General features: G+C 33.4%; 1 protein-coding gene across 1 annotated transcript; it reads right to left on the reverse strand.

Annotated features, from left to right (window-relative positions):
• Positions 1-8,394: 8,394 nt before the first annotated feature.
• On the reverse strand, positions 8,395-11,901 carry LOC106319388. Its single transcript, XM_013757699.1, has 3 exons — positions 11,712-11,901; positions 8,978-11,151; positions 8,395-8,900 (listed from the first exon to the last, which is right to left on the reverse strand). The coding sequence occupies exons 2-3, from the start codon at positions 11,078-11,080 to the stop codon at positions 8,652-8,654; spliced, it is 2,352 nt and encodes a 783-aa protein (XP_013613153.1). The 5' UTR covers positions 11,081-11,151; positions 11,712-11,901; the 3' UTR covers positions 8,395-8,651.
• Positions 11,902-14,495: the final 2,594 nt, after the last annotated feature.

Consider the following 14,495-nt stretch of genomic DNA (forward strand, 5'->3'; position numbering starts at 1 on the left):
TGAGGTTCACATCAGGGGGAGTAGTGCGTGTTGTACTCTTTTTCCTTCATCATGGTTTTGTCCCACTGGGTTTTCCTGATAAGGTTTTAATGAGGCAACATGTAGCGTACTACAAATCTTGTATGGTTATGGCATCCAAGGGGGAGTGTTATAAATCATGGAGTGGATTGCCATTAACCAGACCCGGACCGAGACCAGCCCAATACATAGAAGATGGAGAGATGGCCGAAGCCTAGAGAGAGGAGAGAGAGAGCCGACTTCAGGAGAGAGAAAGGTGGCCACAAAGCTAGGAGAAAAGGAAAGGGTTTCCTTTTCCTAGTAGATGTAATCTTTCCATTATTATGTATTAGTAGTTTTTCTAATCCTATTAAGTTTAGATTTTGGATACTTTCCATTTATCTTCATCTTGTAATCCTTATATAAAGGAACCCTCTTGATCATTAATAATAACACAGAAATATTCAGTCTCTAAACTCTCTAATTACAACACATTTGAAGTTTGTGTTTGCTCTGTTAACATTTTTCCCTTGGCTATTTAACTATTATCTCGACAAAATTGAATAGATGTGTCTTTTCTTTTTTACTTTGCTCATATATATTTATTAATACTTCATAAATACTTATAATTGTTTAGTCAGTGTTAATATGAAAATTCTATCTTTTAAGTTTTTTACATGAAAATAGTATTTCTTAGTTTTTGAGATAAAATTTTGTGTTTTTTCATTGTTACTTTTGTCACATCTATTTATCAATACTTTACAAATATTTATAACTTTTTTATATATAAAATTGTGTGTTTTAATATGAAAATTTGGATCTCTTAAAACTTTTATACGAAAAGTTGTATTTATTAGTTTTTGAGATGAAAAATTGTATCTATTGCATATGAAAAGACACAGTTCTTAAAACTAATACATTAAAAAGTAAGAAGAATGAAAACACACAACTTTTAATATTATAAGGAAAAGATACAAAATTATTGAAATACATATCATTTCATAATTTAACCTTTCAAAATTAATTTCAGTTTTTAAAGAAAATATACAATCTTTCACATTAATTGGGATTTCTATTATTAATAGATATGATATTCATATATATATATATATATATTGACAGTAGATATTTAAATATAGTATATTACATATTTGCACTACACTGACCAAAGATGTAATCAGCGTATATCACGAAAGCTTTTAACGATTGATATGGTGACTGTAAATGAAAATAATCAAATATTGTGAATGTTGGGATGCATTTGATGCACCTTTAAAAAATAAAAAGTATGTGTATTTTGCTGACAAAGAAAAGTATGTGTATTTTTTATAAATCAGATAAACTGATTTGTAAGCCATATTATTAATTTTACCGCTATAAACTACCTAGCTGTATATATATTTAAAAAAAAAAAACTCTCGTCTCTAAATTTTTTTTTTTTAACTCTAAATAATTTTTTGTCTCTAAATACTTGAACTTATAAGATATGCATATATGTTTGATCAAAAAAAAAGAGGGAGATTTGCCAAAAATGACTCAAAACTTGATTTTGAATACAAAAGTGTACCCCAAATTCAATCAAAAACAAAAGTAACTTAAAAGCATAGTAAAATTATAACAGCCCCCTTATGAACAAACAAAAAATATGTATTCAATTTTACCATTATAACCCTCCGTTAGAGAAGACATCTTTGTAAGTCTTCTCTATGATGACTTCTTCGTAAGTCTTCTCTATGATGACTTCTTTGTAAGTTTACTCGTTCAGTAGATCTTAAAAATAATTTTATAATTTTATAAAAATTATTTTGATGGGTAAAAAAATTAAATCATGTAATAATAAACATTTCACAATGATGTAAATTTAGTTCATCTGAAATTGAATTATTTTCAACATAGATGAGTGAATGTATATTGGCTCATGAGTCATTGGTTTAGGGTTTGGTAACATATGTTATAGTATTGTACGTATTTTTAGGGTTAGATTCTGAAATTTTACCTTCATTTTTTTTCTTTTTCAAATTGACTCATATATGTTTAGTAACTATCTAATAACTTGATTTAAACATTTTCTAAGTTGTTTTTTAAGTTTAAGAAAGTGTTTTTGCATAGTTAATTGATTTTAGGATCTGGAAGACTAACAGAAGACTTAAAAAGAAGTCTTCAGACACATCCCGCCTAAATTTTAGTAGAATTTGCCTAAATTTTAGTAGAACTTATGGTTTCCGCCTTAATTTTGGAATAATTTAGGTTTTCCGCCTAAATGAAAGTCTTACATAAGTCTTCCAGAAGTCTACCAGAGAAAGTCTTCTCATGGATTAAATCTTAAAAATAATTTAAATTTTTTTAAAAAAATATTCTCATGGGTTAAAATTTGAAATCATGTAATAATAAACATTTTTCAATGATGTAAATTTAATTTATCTGAAATTGAATTATTTTCAACATAGATGAGTGAATGTAGATTGGTTCATGAGTCATTGGTTTAAGGTTTGGTAACATATGTTATAGTATTGTTGGTATCTTTAGGGTTAGATTTGAAATCTTATCTTCATTTTTTTCCTTTTTCAAATTGACCTATATATGTTTAGTAAATATCTAATAATTTGATTTAAACACTTTCTAAGTTTTTTTAAGTTTAAAAAGGTTTTTTGCATAGTTATTTGATTTTAGGGTCTAGAAGACTCACGAAAAACTTAAAAAGAAGTATTCCGACACATCCCGCCTAATTATTTAGGTTTCCCGCCTAAATCAAAGTCTTCCATAAGTCTTCCACGAGTCTTACATAAGTCTTCCACGAGTCTTCTGGGTCGAAAATATTTAACTTAATTGGAATTTTTGTCTCCATATATAAAGAAAATTTACACATTCTCTTTCTTCCTCGCAAATGACTGCAACAAAAATGTAATGTTTCTCACTCTAAAACTCTTCAACCTTACTCTAATCTCTTTGAACATCAAAACACCAAACTTTATATCAATTTGTCACTTTTTCTTATGTCTTCTCACTAATTTATCTTCTTTTTGCAGGTTTTTCATTACATGATTCTCATCTTTCACTCTTTCAAAGGTAGATCTCTAAATTTTGGATATGAATTTATGTGTGTGTTTATATGTTAGATTCTAAAAGCTATAGATTCAACATAGTGTGACTGTTTTGTTTATTTTGTAAGCATAAAATTTTCGTTTTTGAAGTTTTTGAAGTTTTGAAGTCATTTTGAATGTTTTTGAATTTGCTGGTTTTTTCAGATCTGAGAGACTTTGAAAGACTTCTCAGAAGACTCTTAAAAGACTCTCGGAAAACTTCTCATAAGTCTTCTTAGAAAGTCTTCTAATGCATTTTATACTAGAAGACTTCCCACGAAGTCTTTAGGAAGTCTTCCGGAAGTCTTCCGAAGTCTTCTGCCTAAAGTGGTATAAATTTTGGATATGTATTTTGTGTGTTTTATATATTAGATTCTAAAAAAATATAGATCCAACCTAATGTGACTGTTTTATTTATTATCTAAAAATTTATTTTTGAAGTCTTCTCTATTTTGAAGTCATTTGAATGCTTTTGAATATGCAGATTTTTCAGATCTGAGACATATTTTGGAAGACTTCTGGGATAATTCTTGGAAGACTCTCGGAAGACTCTCGAAAGACTCTCGGAAGACTTCTTAGGAAATCTTCTAATGTATTTTATGCTATAAGACTTCCCACTAAGTCTTCAGAAAGTCTTCCAAAGTCTTCTGCCCAAAGTGGTACAAAGAGATGATGTGAAGTGGAGTCCAAGCTTATCTATGTTGAGGAATAATATCTAGATATGTAATAATTTTGTTTATGGTCCTTTTATGATTTGTATGTGTAATGTTTTAGTTGTGAATTATTTTGTAAATTTTAAGAGATGTTAATTAAAAGAATGGTAATATGTTCATGTTTTGCCAAAAGTACTTGACTTCATTAAAGTTATTGATGCAACATACCAAAAAATAATTTAATCAATCTACCCACACATAACAAAGCACAACAACACAGAAACTTAGTAAAATTTGTTAAAACTAAGAGAGAAGGCTTCTCAAGAAAATTTAGTCAAATTCACAAAAGATCAAAACTGAATTTTAAGCGAAAGTTGAAATTTTAAATCTCATGGAAGTTAAAAATTGTATCTTATGAGGAAGACACAAACACATAACATCAACTTAATAAAACAAAATCATCGGAGAATACTGCTTATGAAGTCTTCGATGAGGAAGACTTACAGAAGACTTCTCCGTTTAGCTAGAAACATTATTAAACATCCATGTTTGTAACTTCATAATTATCACCAATTAAGTTATAAATTCGACTCAGCAGTCCCAATATTGACTAATAAACATGAATTAGCAAGAAGATATTAAAAATTCATTTTAATTTTGGATAAATTTGAAGTTTAATAAAGATTTACGTAGAGGACGTTTTTCGAAGTCATCCACGGAGGACTTCAAAAGAAGTCTACTCTATGTAGACTTCAAAAGAAGTCTTCTATTTAAGTCATTTTTGCAATTGCAAATTTACGAAGGAAGACTTCTTAAGAAGTCTACTCTACAGAAGACATCTTCGGAAGTCTTCCTTTGTAAATATTGGCTTACTTTTGAAATTGAAATTTTTTCGAAATTCCTAGAGAAGACTTTCTTAGAAGTCTTCTCGGATAAACAGATTACTTTTGAATTTGACCGAAGTTAGTCAGAATTTTGACTTTTTGTAAAAGACTTCTAGGGAAGTCTACCTGGAGAATACTTCAAAAGAAGTTTTTTCTAAGTCTTCCGGAAGTCTTCTCAATGTCGCAAGAAGTCTGTTGGGTTACTTTTGCAATTGACTATATTTGACTTTTCGAGAGAAGACTTCTAAAAGAAGTCTTCTGTCGGATGACTTCGCTAGAAAGTCTTCTCTCGCGGGCAAAGGTTTGACCAAAACCCAGAATTAAACTCGAGAAGACTTGTTTTACTATTATTTTTTCAATTGCAAAAGTAACTCACGCAGACATCTTCCGGCATTGAGGAGACTTAGGGAAGACTTTCAGAAGACTTCTGTAGAAGTTTTCTCCAGAAAGACTTCCTTAGAAGTCTTCTACAAAAAGTCAAATTTCTAACCAACTTCGGTCAAATTTAAAAGTAACCTGTTTATCCGCGAAAACTTCTAAGAATTAAACTCGAGAAGACTTGTTTTACTATTATTTTTTCAATTGCAAAAGTAACTCACGCAGACATCTTCCGGCATTGAGGAGACTTAGGGAAGACTTTCAGAAGACTTCTGTAGAAGTTTTCTCCAGAAAGACTTCCTTAGAAGTCTTCTACAAAAAGTCAAATTTCTAACCAACTTCGGTCAAATTTAAAAGTAACCTGTTTATCCGCGAAAACTTCTAAAGAAGTCTTCTCTGGGAATTTCGAAATTTTTTGTTTAGAAAGGAAAGTTATAAGACTTCTACGGAAGTCTTCCATTAAAAACACACAAAAGGTCAATTGCAAAACTAACCTATGCATTGACCAGAAGACTTCTAAAGAAAATGTAGTTCTTCGTCGAACAGATCTGAAAAATAAAATGTAGTTCGCGATTTCATACCTTGAACTCGTGAGATAACTTGTGTGGTTTCTCCAATCATCCAGAACTTCACTACAACAGCTACCTACTCGTTAATCACCAAGAATCGTGAGCTTATGAACCTTGCATAATTTGTAATCAAAATCTTCAGTTTTTTTTAATGAATTTTGAGAGAAAGTGTAAGATATGTGGTTTTTGTGGATATGAAATGAGAAAGGATGAGAAAAAAATCGAAACTTTAGGGCATTAACACTCTTAATTTGGTAGTTCATGATGGTTGAGGTATTGATGTCAATGACAAAGTTGTAAATATTTGGTGAAAGATGGGGATGGTAAGGTAAAAACCTTATTTTCGGAAAAAAAAAGAAAAAAAAAGTAATGGCATTTTCCTGAATAAGTAGAACTTCTATGGTGAATAGAAAAAAACAAAGTTTCAAAAAAAAAACATAGGTTATTTTTATGTTTGGTTTGAAATTTTGAGTCATTTTCGAAATAACCCCAAAAAAGATATGCATATAAAAAATAAAATAAACCTCTTGTCTCTAAATACTTGAACTTATAAGATTTTTGTTAAACTAAATATGTGGTCTAACAGATTTTGAAATGCGGGTTTAATCAACAATGTTACCATTTTAATTTCACCAGTTAATTAACGTATAATATAAGTCCATTTGAACACAAGCGAGAAACTTTCCAGCTAAAATGACGCAGATCGGTGACCCAACAAAACGAAAGAGGTCCACGGAGCATTATAAACACCAGTCAAAAGCTTTTGTTGACATATACTAATATATACAATCAAATATCAATCATCATATGTGTATAATGTATTACACCGCGAAACCTCATTTTTCTTATAGATTCAGTTTTGCCAAGTTAACTTTATAATCAAATATCAATCATCATATGAGTATATATCGGAATCAACTTTTGTTATTTATAAAGAAGTATATTATTTTGTTATAAGAGCAATTTATGTTGGTTGGTGGAGACAAAGAGGATCTTGGAGATAAATATGGTAAAAGAAGAAAAGTGGAAATAGAAGATGGCTTCGCGCGTGTGCCGAGGATATGTTTGTTGTCCTCTGGGGGACACATTTTAGCCTAATTTAAGATGCTCTTAAGTGACAAAGTCAGGACCACTATAAGCAAAAAAATAAGGGAAGATAGTCTTAATTCGAACAATGGAGTGTTGTTTATTTCGGAGAGTTAGAATTGCATGTGTCAAAACTTGCTTCGACTCTTAGCTCAAGAAAATATAGAATGTTTCAGAGGGTTTAAAAAATAGACCAATTACAAGATACCTTTACAGAAAATATACTTCATTAGACCAGAATATGTTTACAATTACATATTTCGTCCACTCAATTTCGAGTCTTAAGAGAAGTACACATTACTTGTTTGTTCTTAGCCACATTCAAACTATCCGCATGCAGCCACGTAGAGGTGGATTATAGTGTAGTTACAATATAATCCAGTAGTATCTGTACTTAAACAAAAGAAAAAAGTCATAGTCTTGTTTAGAACACAAAAAGTAAGATTTGCAATATGTTCTATAAGCACATAATGGCAGTATCTATTACTATATATTTAGATACAATGATACATGTAATGATGTAGTATGACGGATCCCTGTCAAAATATATATATAAAAAGATGATAGTAACAAGCTGGCAAGGTGGAAAACTTGGCACAATAATTTTGGTACAGAAAAATAAACACCATCCGAATTTCATAACCAGAATATTGATCATAACGTCTAGTAATATTATAATTTATTTCCAGCAATTTTTAGATCATAAACATAACATTTTACTATTTTATAAATAAATAAGTTGACTAAACAACATTTGTGTTATTTTTTTTTGGTTTTTCTATTCCGGTTTGGTTCCCCAACCCACCTCAAGCTTGAGTAATAAAATAGTCTTTTGACGTCAAAAAAAAAAAAAAACAACATTTGTGTTATTTTTTTTTGGTTTTTCTATTCCGGTTTGGTTCCCCAACCCACCTCAAGCTTGAGTAATAAAATAGTCTTTTGACGTCAAAAAAAAAAAAAAACAACATTTGTGTAGCATTATATGTTATAAATGCTAACTTTGATCAATATTTTAAAAATCAAAATGCACATCCAAATAATCATTTTTGACAAAGAAAAAATATATTTTTTTTGTGAAATCTCGGATAATCTTCTAAAATACGTGAATCATAGTCTTATTTTTTTTTGGCATAGGGCAAACTTAGATGTTTGATGGGTCTACCATGTTGCTTGTTGTGTGTTCTAGCTAAGTGCATAAAGCTTTAAAATCCACTCTATTTCTCACTGTCTTTGTGACCAGAAAAACAACTTCACGTGAATGATTTTTTTTTTTGCCAAACTATAAATATCATATACATGAATAGAAGATTTTACAAAGTAAGATCTTAAGTATGAGCCATTTTGGCAAAAAAAGAAAATGAAAACAAGATGGACAATTGATTTTAAACCTACGAGAATCAACTTATCTCAGCCACGTAGCCATAAGAATGAATAAACAACTATAGATTCTTTTTGATTTTAAAACACTATAACAATTTTTTTTTAAAAAGAATGAACTAATCAAATATCTCAAATTTATGCAAAACCACGACTTATCTATTTGTCTATAAGTTTTTAAGACAATCAAACATGTCTGACCAGATGGGTTAGGTTCAAAACATGGTTCTTGTGAATCCAATTCCGATATTAGCTGCCTCAAAAGAAAGAGACTCATCATGACAATGGGTCACATGGCAACATATAAAAAGGCCCTTCAAATTTTCAGATTCAGGCTTTTGAAGATCCAGAAACTAAATATTATCCCGGCAAAGTAGACCAACATTATACATATATATGGATAAGATATATAAAATATTCACAGTTAAGAGTTGGCAAGAACATTTCTACACCATTAGACTAGCCTCGCTACTTTCTTTAGACGACAAAAAAAAAACTAAGCTACTTTAAAGAGATCTTTGCTGCTTTCTTATTTCCTGCAATTGTCTTTCTTACCCTAGGCTTAACATTAACATTTTTCACATACTTGTAAGTAAAAATATTGGGTTTGAAGTAAAAATATAAACTTCAGACCCGCCCAACAGGCGAGAGTGGGGTTTCATACCCGATGGTATTGCCATTAGGCGCGGTTTCCGCTCTGGCTTTATGTTCATCACATGAGCTTTTTTGCTCAAGGGTCATTTTTCTACTCTCTGCAAGTGCCATACATATGGAGAAAGCTTGTAGTTGCGAAAGGGATGAATCATAGACAACTGAATATAACCCTTTCTTGATTGGTTTATAGCTCAAGAATGGGTGTTCTTCAGCTTGTTCTCCCTGGAAAAAAAACGTAGGAATGAAACTTTTTGGTTTTGTTGTGGAATGAATTTGGGACTAAAGTTGAGAATCTATACCAGAAAGTAAAGCTCGAAACGGTTTGAAGAGGGTGGTGAGTTTGACGCTGTTGAATTCTTGCAGGAGTTGTTGTGCTGGTTTGTAAGGATTCTGAGGTTGCAGCCCATATCCCAGCCTCCACAATCGCAAGAACCACCTGTTCTCCATCTCTGGATTAAAGACGAGGGGCCTCCTTTATGAGGCATACTATGAACCCCGCTTTGAAGTATGACCGTAGCACTTATGTCTTTATTAAATACCCCATCTTTGATTGGATCTCCGAACTCTTTGTTGAGTGCAGTGTTATTATCCTGAACCGTGTTTACTGATGCCCTCCTGTTAAACCATCTTGGCATCTTCACGATGATCGCAGCCAGCTCGTTTTTCAACTGCACGTCAGACTTTTCTGTGCTTTCTTGATCAAGTTCGACAGAGAAGAGAACAAACTCTCTGATGGAACCAGACCGGAAAGAACTAGAAACCCGCATCTGAGCAACAACATCAGAGATGATACCATGTGGTTGGCCTCTGCTTCTTTGGTTTAACCATGCGCTATTTCTCTTATGGTCTTTGATAGAGAAGAAAGTAAAAACACTAGTGCATTCATCCTCTTCCGAGCTTCCAATTTTCTTTTGGGTGGCAGCAATAATGTCGGTTTCTTTGTTCACTGCAAATGTAAAGAGTGGCTGATTGTTCTTGATTGTTACCCACAGAACAGCTCGTACCATGGATGATCCTACCTTCTTCTCGTGAGCTGAATCATTCACATTTACTGATCTGCAACCTTTGATACCCAATTTTATTCTTTGAACGCCTTGACCTCTAGGCCCCTCCACAGAATTGTCGGAGTGACTTGCTCTTGGCTTCATTAGAGGTTCTAGGAACCTTCTTAAATGGCTTGTCGTGGTTGTATCTTTTTCGCTGGGTTTGTTGCAACTTAAGCCGTCAAAGCCAGATGAAAGAGTCGAGTCTTGTGAAACCGTCTTTGTGGAGTTAGCCATTGAGTCTTGATGGATCGTGGAACCAGCAACTCGTTCACTGTTAGTTTTGCTGGCCTTACCCATACTGAAGCTAAGCCGCTGAAAAGGTGATATACTTCTCCCCTTATCAGAGACAGGTTTGTGTGACGTTGAATCTTGTCTCTGGGCAGGCTCATCCACACAATGTTTCCCAGATAACAAAGATGATGCTCTGTCTTCTGAGATCTTACCTCTTGAAGATGTATTACTTGCTTTTGCTGAGAGTTGCACACACTGAGATATTTTAGCTGAATTCCTGTCCGGATCCGCATCAGCCAAGGCAATGTTACTCTTCGCCGAGCAGCCATCAGCTTTACATGGCAAGGAGCAATAATGTTGAGCACAATAATTTACTTCAACACCATGACCTACGCTGACTTTTTTAGTCGAACTCCTATTGGAGATCTTAGCCTCTTCTCGAGCTAGCTTCTTAGTTGAGTCATAGAGCTTAGCTTTCCCTTGCTGGCTTCGACCGAGTTCTCCATCATGACCATTTCGGTTTCTTTCACGTGACTTCTTTTCACTCTTCTTACGTCTACTACCATCAGCCTTGGAGTTCACCTCCATGTTGACGCCAGCCTCTGAAGTTCCAAGTTTTGGGCCATTCTTCTCTTTCAGGTCCTTCTTCTCACATCCCTCTTGTGCATCAGTAACTGGACCAAGCTGCTCATATGGCATGCTGAAACTCATATGGTCTCTATGTTTCTTTTTCCGTGTAACTTTGGTTTCTCGATACTCCCTTACAGTTTCTCCACCAGGATTTGACATGAGATTAGACTGCCGCGAGCTACGATGTTTCCTTGGACGGTTATGCACATTGCTCGGACCAGCAGACGAGTCATCCCTATGGGGAACCAATGAAGCATCTGTCTGGTAAAAAGCCGAAGGGTATCTACTCTTCACAGGCATCATCCGGTTATGGCTATGCTGCCACTTCTGCAAGCGGTCCCAGTCAAGAACACCAACGCTCAAAAGCTTCTCCTGAGGAGTATGAGTATCAGCTCTGTCCAGGAAAACCGGTAGCTTCGACATATACTTAAGAAGCTCAGGCTCATCACCAGCCCGACTCTCCAGGCATTGTTTCACCGGTTTATTCCTCTCCATTGGATGGTAACTAGATTCACATAAGCCTTGAATCAATCCCACTTAAACACCAAACATACCTTGATGAAATCCTGGATCATGAAAAATTCAACAAAAGAACCAAAAAATCAAAATCACATCAGAATCTTCTCGGGCATTTCAGAGTGCTCACAGCATCAAAAATAAAATAAAAAAGGTGGTCCTTGGTGGACACAGAAAAAAATGGAGGATGATAATGGTTTTTGTCAACATCCATCTTTTAGATAATGCTAGAATACAAAAGCGCACACCTAACGATGGACCTAATCTCCCCGAAGAAACAGCTGAATCATGCTCCCTTTTCCACATTCATGAGAGCAACTTTCACAAGCACGACAAATTAATATATTCAGATTCGATTCCAAGGTTTTTTTTGGCGGATCCACGATTTATACTTTTAATCAACCTAAATCGAAATAGTTCTCGGACTGAATCAACGATCAATGTCCGATTTGAATCGAAATCGATTTCCTAGGGTTTACAATTCGCTTAGCTACTCAAAATAGTTGCTTCTTATAATACGAGCTATGGATTCGTTTCTTCGCTTAGCGAAACAGCAAATACTTCGACCGAATCAAAGCGAAGAAAGTTCTAAGAGGAAAAGGAAAATTACCTCAAAAAACTAATGAGCCAAAAAAATAAAAAAGGAGAACCGACGCAGATCGTCGTCGGTGAAGGAGGAAACGATACACACAGAGAGAGTCAACAGAAATTTCACTTGAAGAAGACGCAGAGAGTGATGAATCAGCAAAAAAAGTGAAGATCCGAAACAATAAAAGCTAGAGAGAGAGTGTCTGTGTGTGTGTGTGTGTGTGAGAGTGACTGAGAAAGTAGATGATCCGATGGTGGATAATTAATGAAAGGGTGAAACCTGCGGTCGAGATTGTATCGCGATTGAGGAAGGCGCGGGAATGGTTCGCGTGAGGTGGTCCCCAACATGTGTATTATTATTATTATGCACATGTTTACGTGTGCGTATTAGCAAAAGATTTACTATAAACTGACAAAAATACAAAACTATAATGACTTTTCTTAAAGTTTAACAATTATAGAACTGAACTTATGGCATATAATGTAATGGTTTATTCACAAAAGTTAAATATAATACTTGTCTCTTTTGTATACTTGGAAAATTAATGACAATTATAATCGTAAGACATGATTGCATCACATGGTTCACATAAAAAAACACATGGTTTTTTGAAGGAAAAAAACACATAATTCATATCACATTTTTCCTTTATTTGTGCAGATTTTACGCTATCTAATCATTTTAAAATAACTCCAAAAATTCGGGGAAAAAACTCACTAAAGAAGACTAGAATTTTTGTTTGAACAAAACTATTTGTGCTGTAAAATTATGGACAATTAACTTGTAAATTATATACGGCACAATCCCGCACGACACATTTTTATACTTTAAGACATACTACTAAGTGGACTCGTCATGGAATTATTCTTACTTCACCAAAATTAAATAGCGAGTACTTATTCAAGATTCTTAAAAAGGTTGTAAAGTATACATCTGGTTATAGTTATATTTTTTTACACGACCTGCACCAAAATAAATGCAATCGTGTGGTCAACTTTTCTGGTTACCCTGTTTACTCTATTTTTTACTCTATTCTATAGTAATCCCGTAATAGAATTTGAGTTTGGTGTAATGATACTCTATTTTAGAGTAGAAAATAGAGTGATGAACAAAAAAAAATAAGTTATTCTATATTTAGAATAAACCTATTTTTCACTCTATTATAGAGTGAGAAATAGAATATTATTGAAACATTTTTACTCTAAACTCTATTTTAGAGTGAAAAATAGAGTGAGGTTGGAGATGTCTTATCTTGTTCGGTAAGAAAACAAATATTATTTCTCAAAAATATAAATATATATATATATATATATGCGTATAGATTTATATAAAGTTTGTTGGTGGGATGATCGTGGGATTGATTTCACAGACTAATATGGTCCACGGACGCAGCTCAAGATCAGAGGAGACCGTAGTTTCCAAGAAAGCTTATAATGATAATATTATTGTAATGTAATGTAGCCGTATTGATTCATTTGGAATATAAATATTTCTGCTGGCTATATTAGGTGGAATATTTAACTGTTAACAAGGGAGGTGATTATACTATTCCAATCTAGTACTGTGTTTCATTACATATATGGATCTCATTACATATATGGAGACTTTCATGTCTCTTGTTTCTTTTCAATATTTTCCTACAAAAAAATTGGTTACATGTTATATGAAAGACGTGTTCTTACTTGGCCATTTTCTAATCATATATCCGATTTGGATCCATTACAGTGACCATTTTCCGGGTGAAAATTCGCATTTATGGATATAGACTATATAGTGATTCAACTCTTTGTGACCAAGATGAAATCACAATTCGTGGAGACAACATAAAGGAAGAAGAAAGTACTTTATCATGAGTGGATATTCATCATGAGCAAACCAAAGCAAAAGGATGAATGAAAGTAAGATGTATATAAAGATAAAGATAAAAGGACAAAAGATTAATCACTTTTTCTTTTAGTTTGTGTGCTCCATTGAGATTGACGTTAAGAAAAGAAAGTAATTAAAAATGGGATTTTGCGTACCCGGATGCAAGACTTCGTAGGATTAGTCTGTAGCCCTATAAAACTTTTGACATTCTTGTGGTTATCAAAAAAAAAGTAACTAATCAACCGATCGACCGGAATGTCATCAGTTATGAGTTGATATCACATCTTAGTGGCGGATCTAGAAAATATAACGACAAAAACAATAAAATAGGTATTTGGTTATTTGAACATTGGTTGGGTGGGTGCAAATAGAAGATTTTACACCAATTATGCTGCAAAATATTATAAATTCTGGTACATTCAAATCTAGTTGTATTTTTTTCTGGGGGCAGCTGCACCCTTCTTACACTACCTACGTTCGCCACTATGACACCTTTGGATACCGAGGATCTAAATTATAGGTGAGTTTGTCACGTGACTCACGTCTTATCACTACATGGCATGTAGTTATGCGCATGCAAATGTGATGGATTCTATTGCACTGGTTAGTCCTAAAAGAAAATAGTCTAAATTAAATCTCAAATGCCAACGAACAGAAATGATACCCCACAGAGTTTGAAATCTTGACCAAGATACCAAGGGGTTCGTCTACTTTGAAGTGCTTGGAAACCTAAAAGCATGTTTATCCGGGATCCTTAGTGAGGTTCTTAGTGCGTAGGTCTCCACAAAACCTTTAAGAATCGGTTATAAAAACTACTAATTAAGAACTGATTTTAGTGAGTTTCTTACACTGTCCGCGGACCCCACTGACTCGTGGCGGCCCGCGATTGGTTTGCTTTTTAATTTATTTATTTTTAGACAAAAAAAACTTTAAAAACCC

Source organism: Brassica oleracea, chromosome C9, assembly GCF_000695525.1.
Source record: "Brassica oleracea var. oleracea cultivar TO1000 chromosome C9, BOL, whole genome shotgun sequence".
Classification (NCBI taxonomy): domain Eukaryota; kingdom Viridiplantae; phylum Streptophyta; class Magnoliopsida; order Brassicales; family Brassicaceae; genus Brassica; species Brassica oleracea.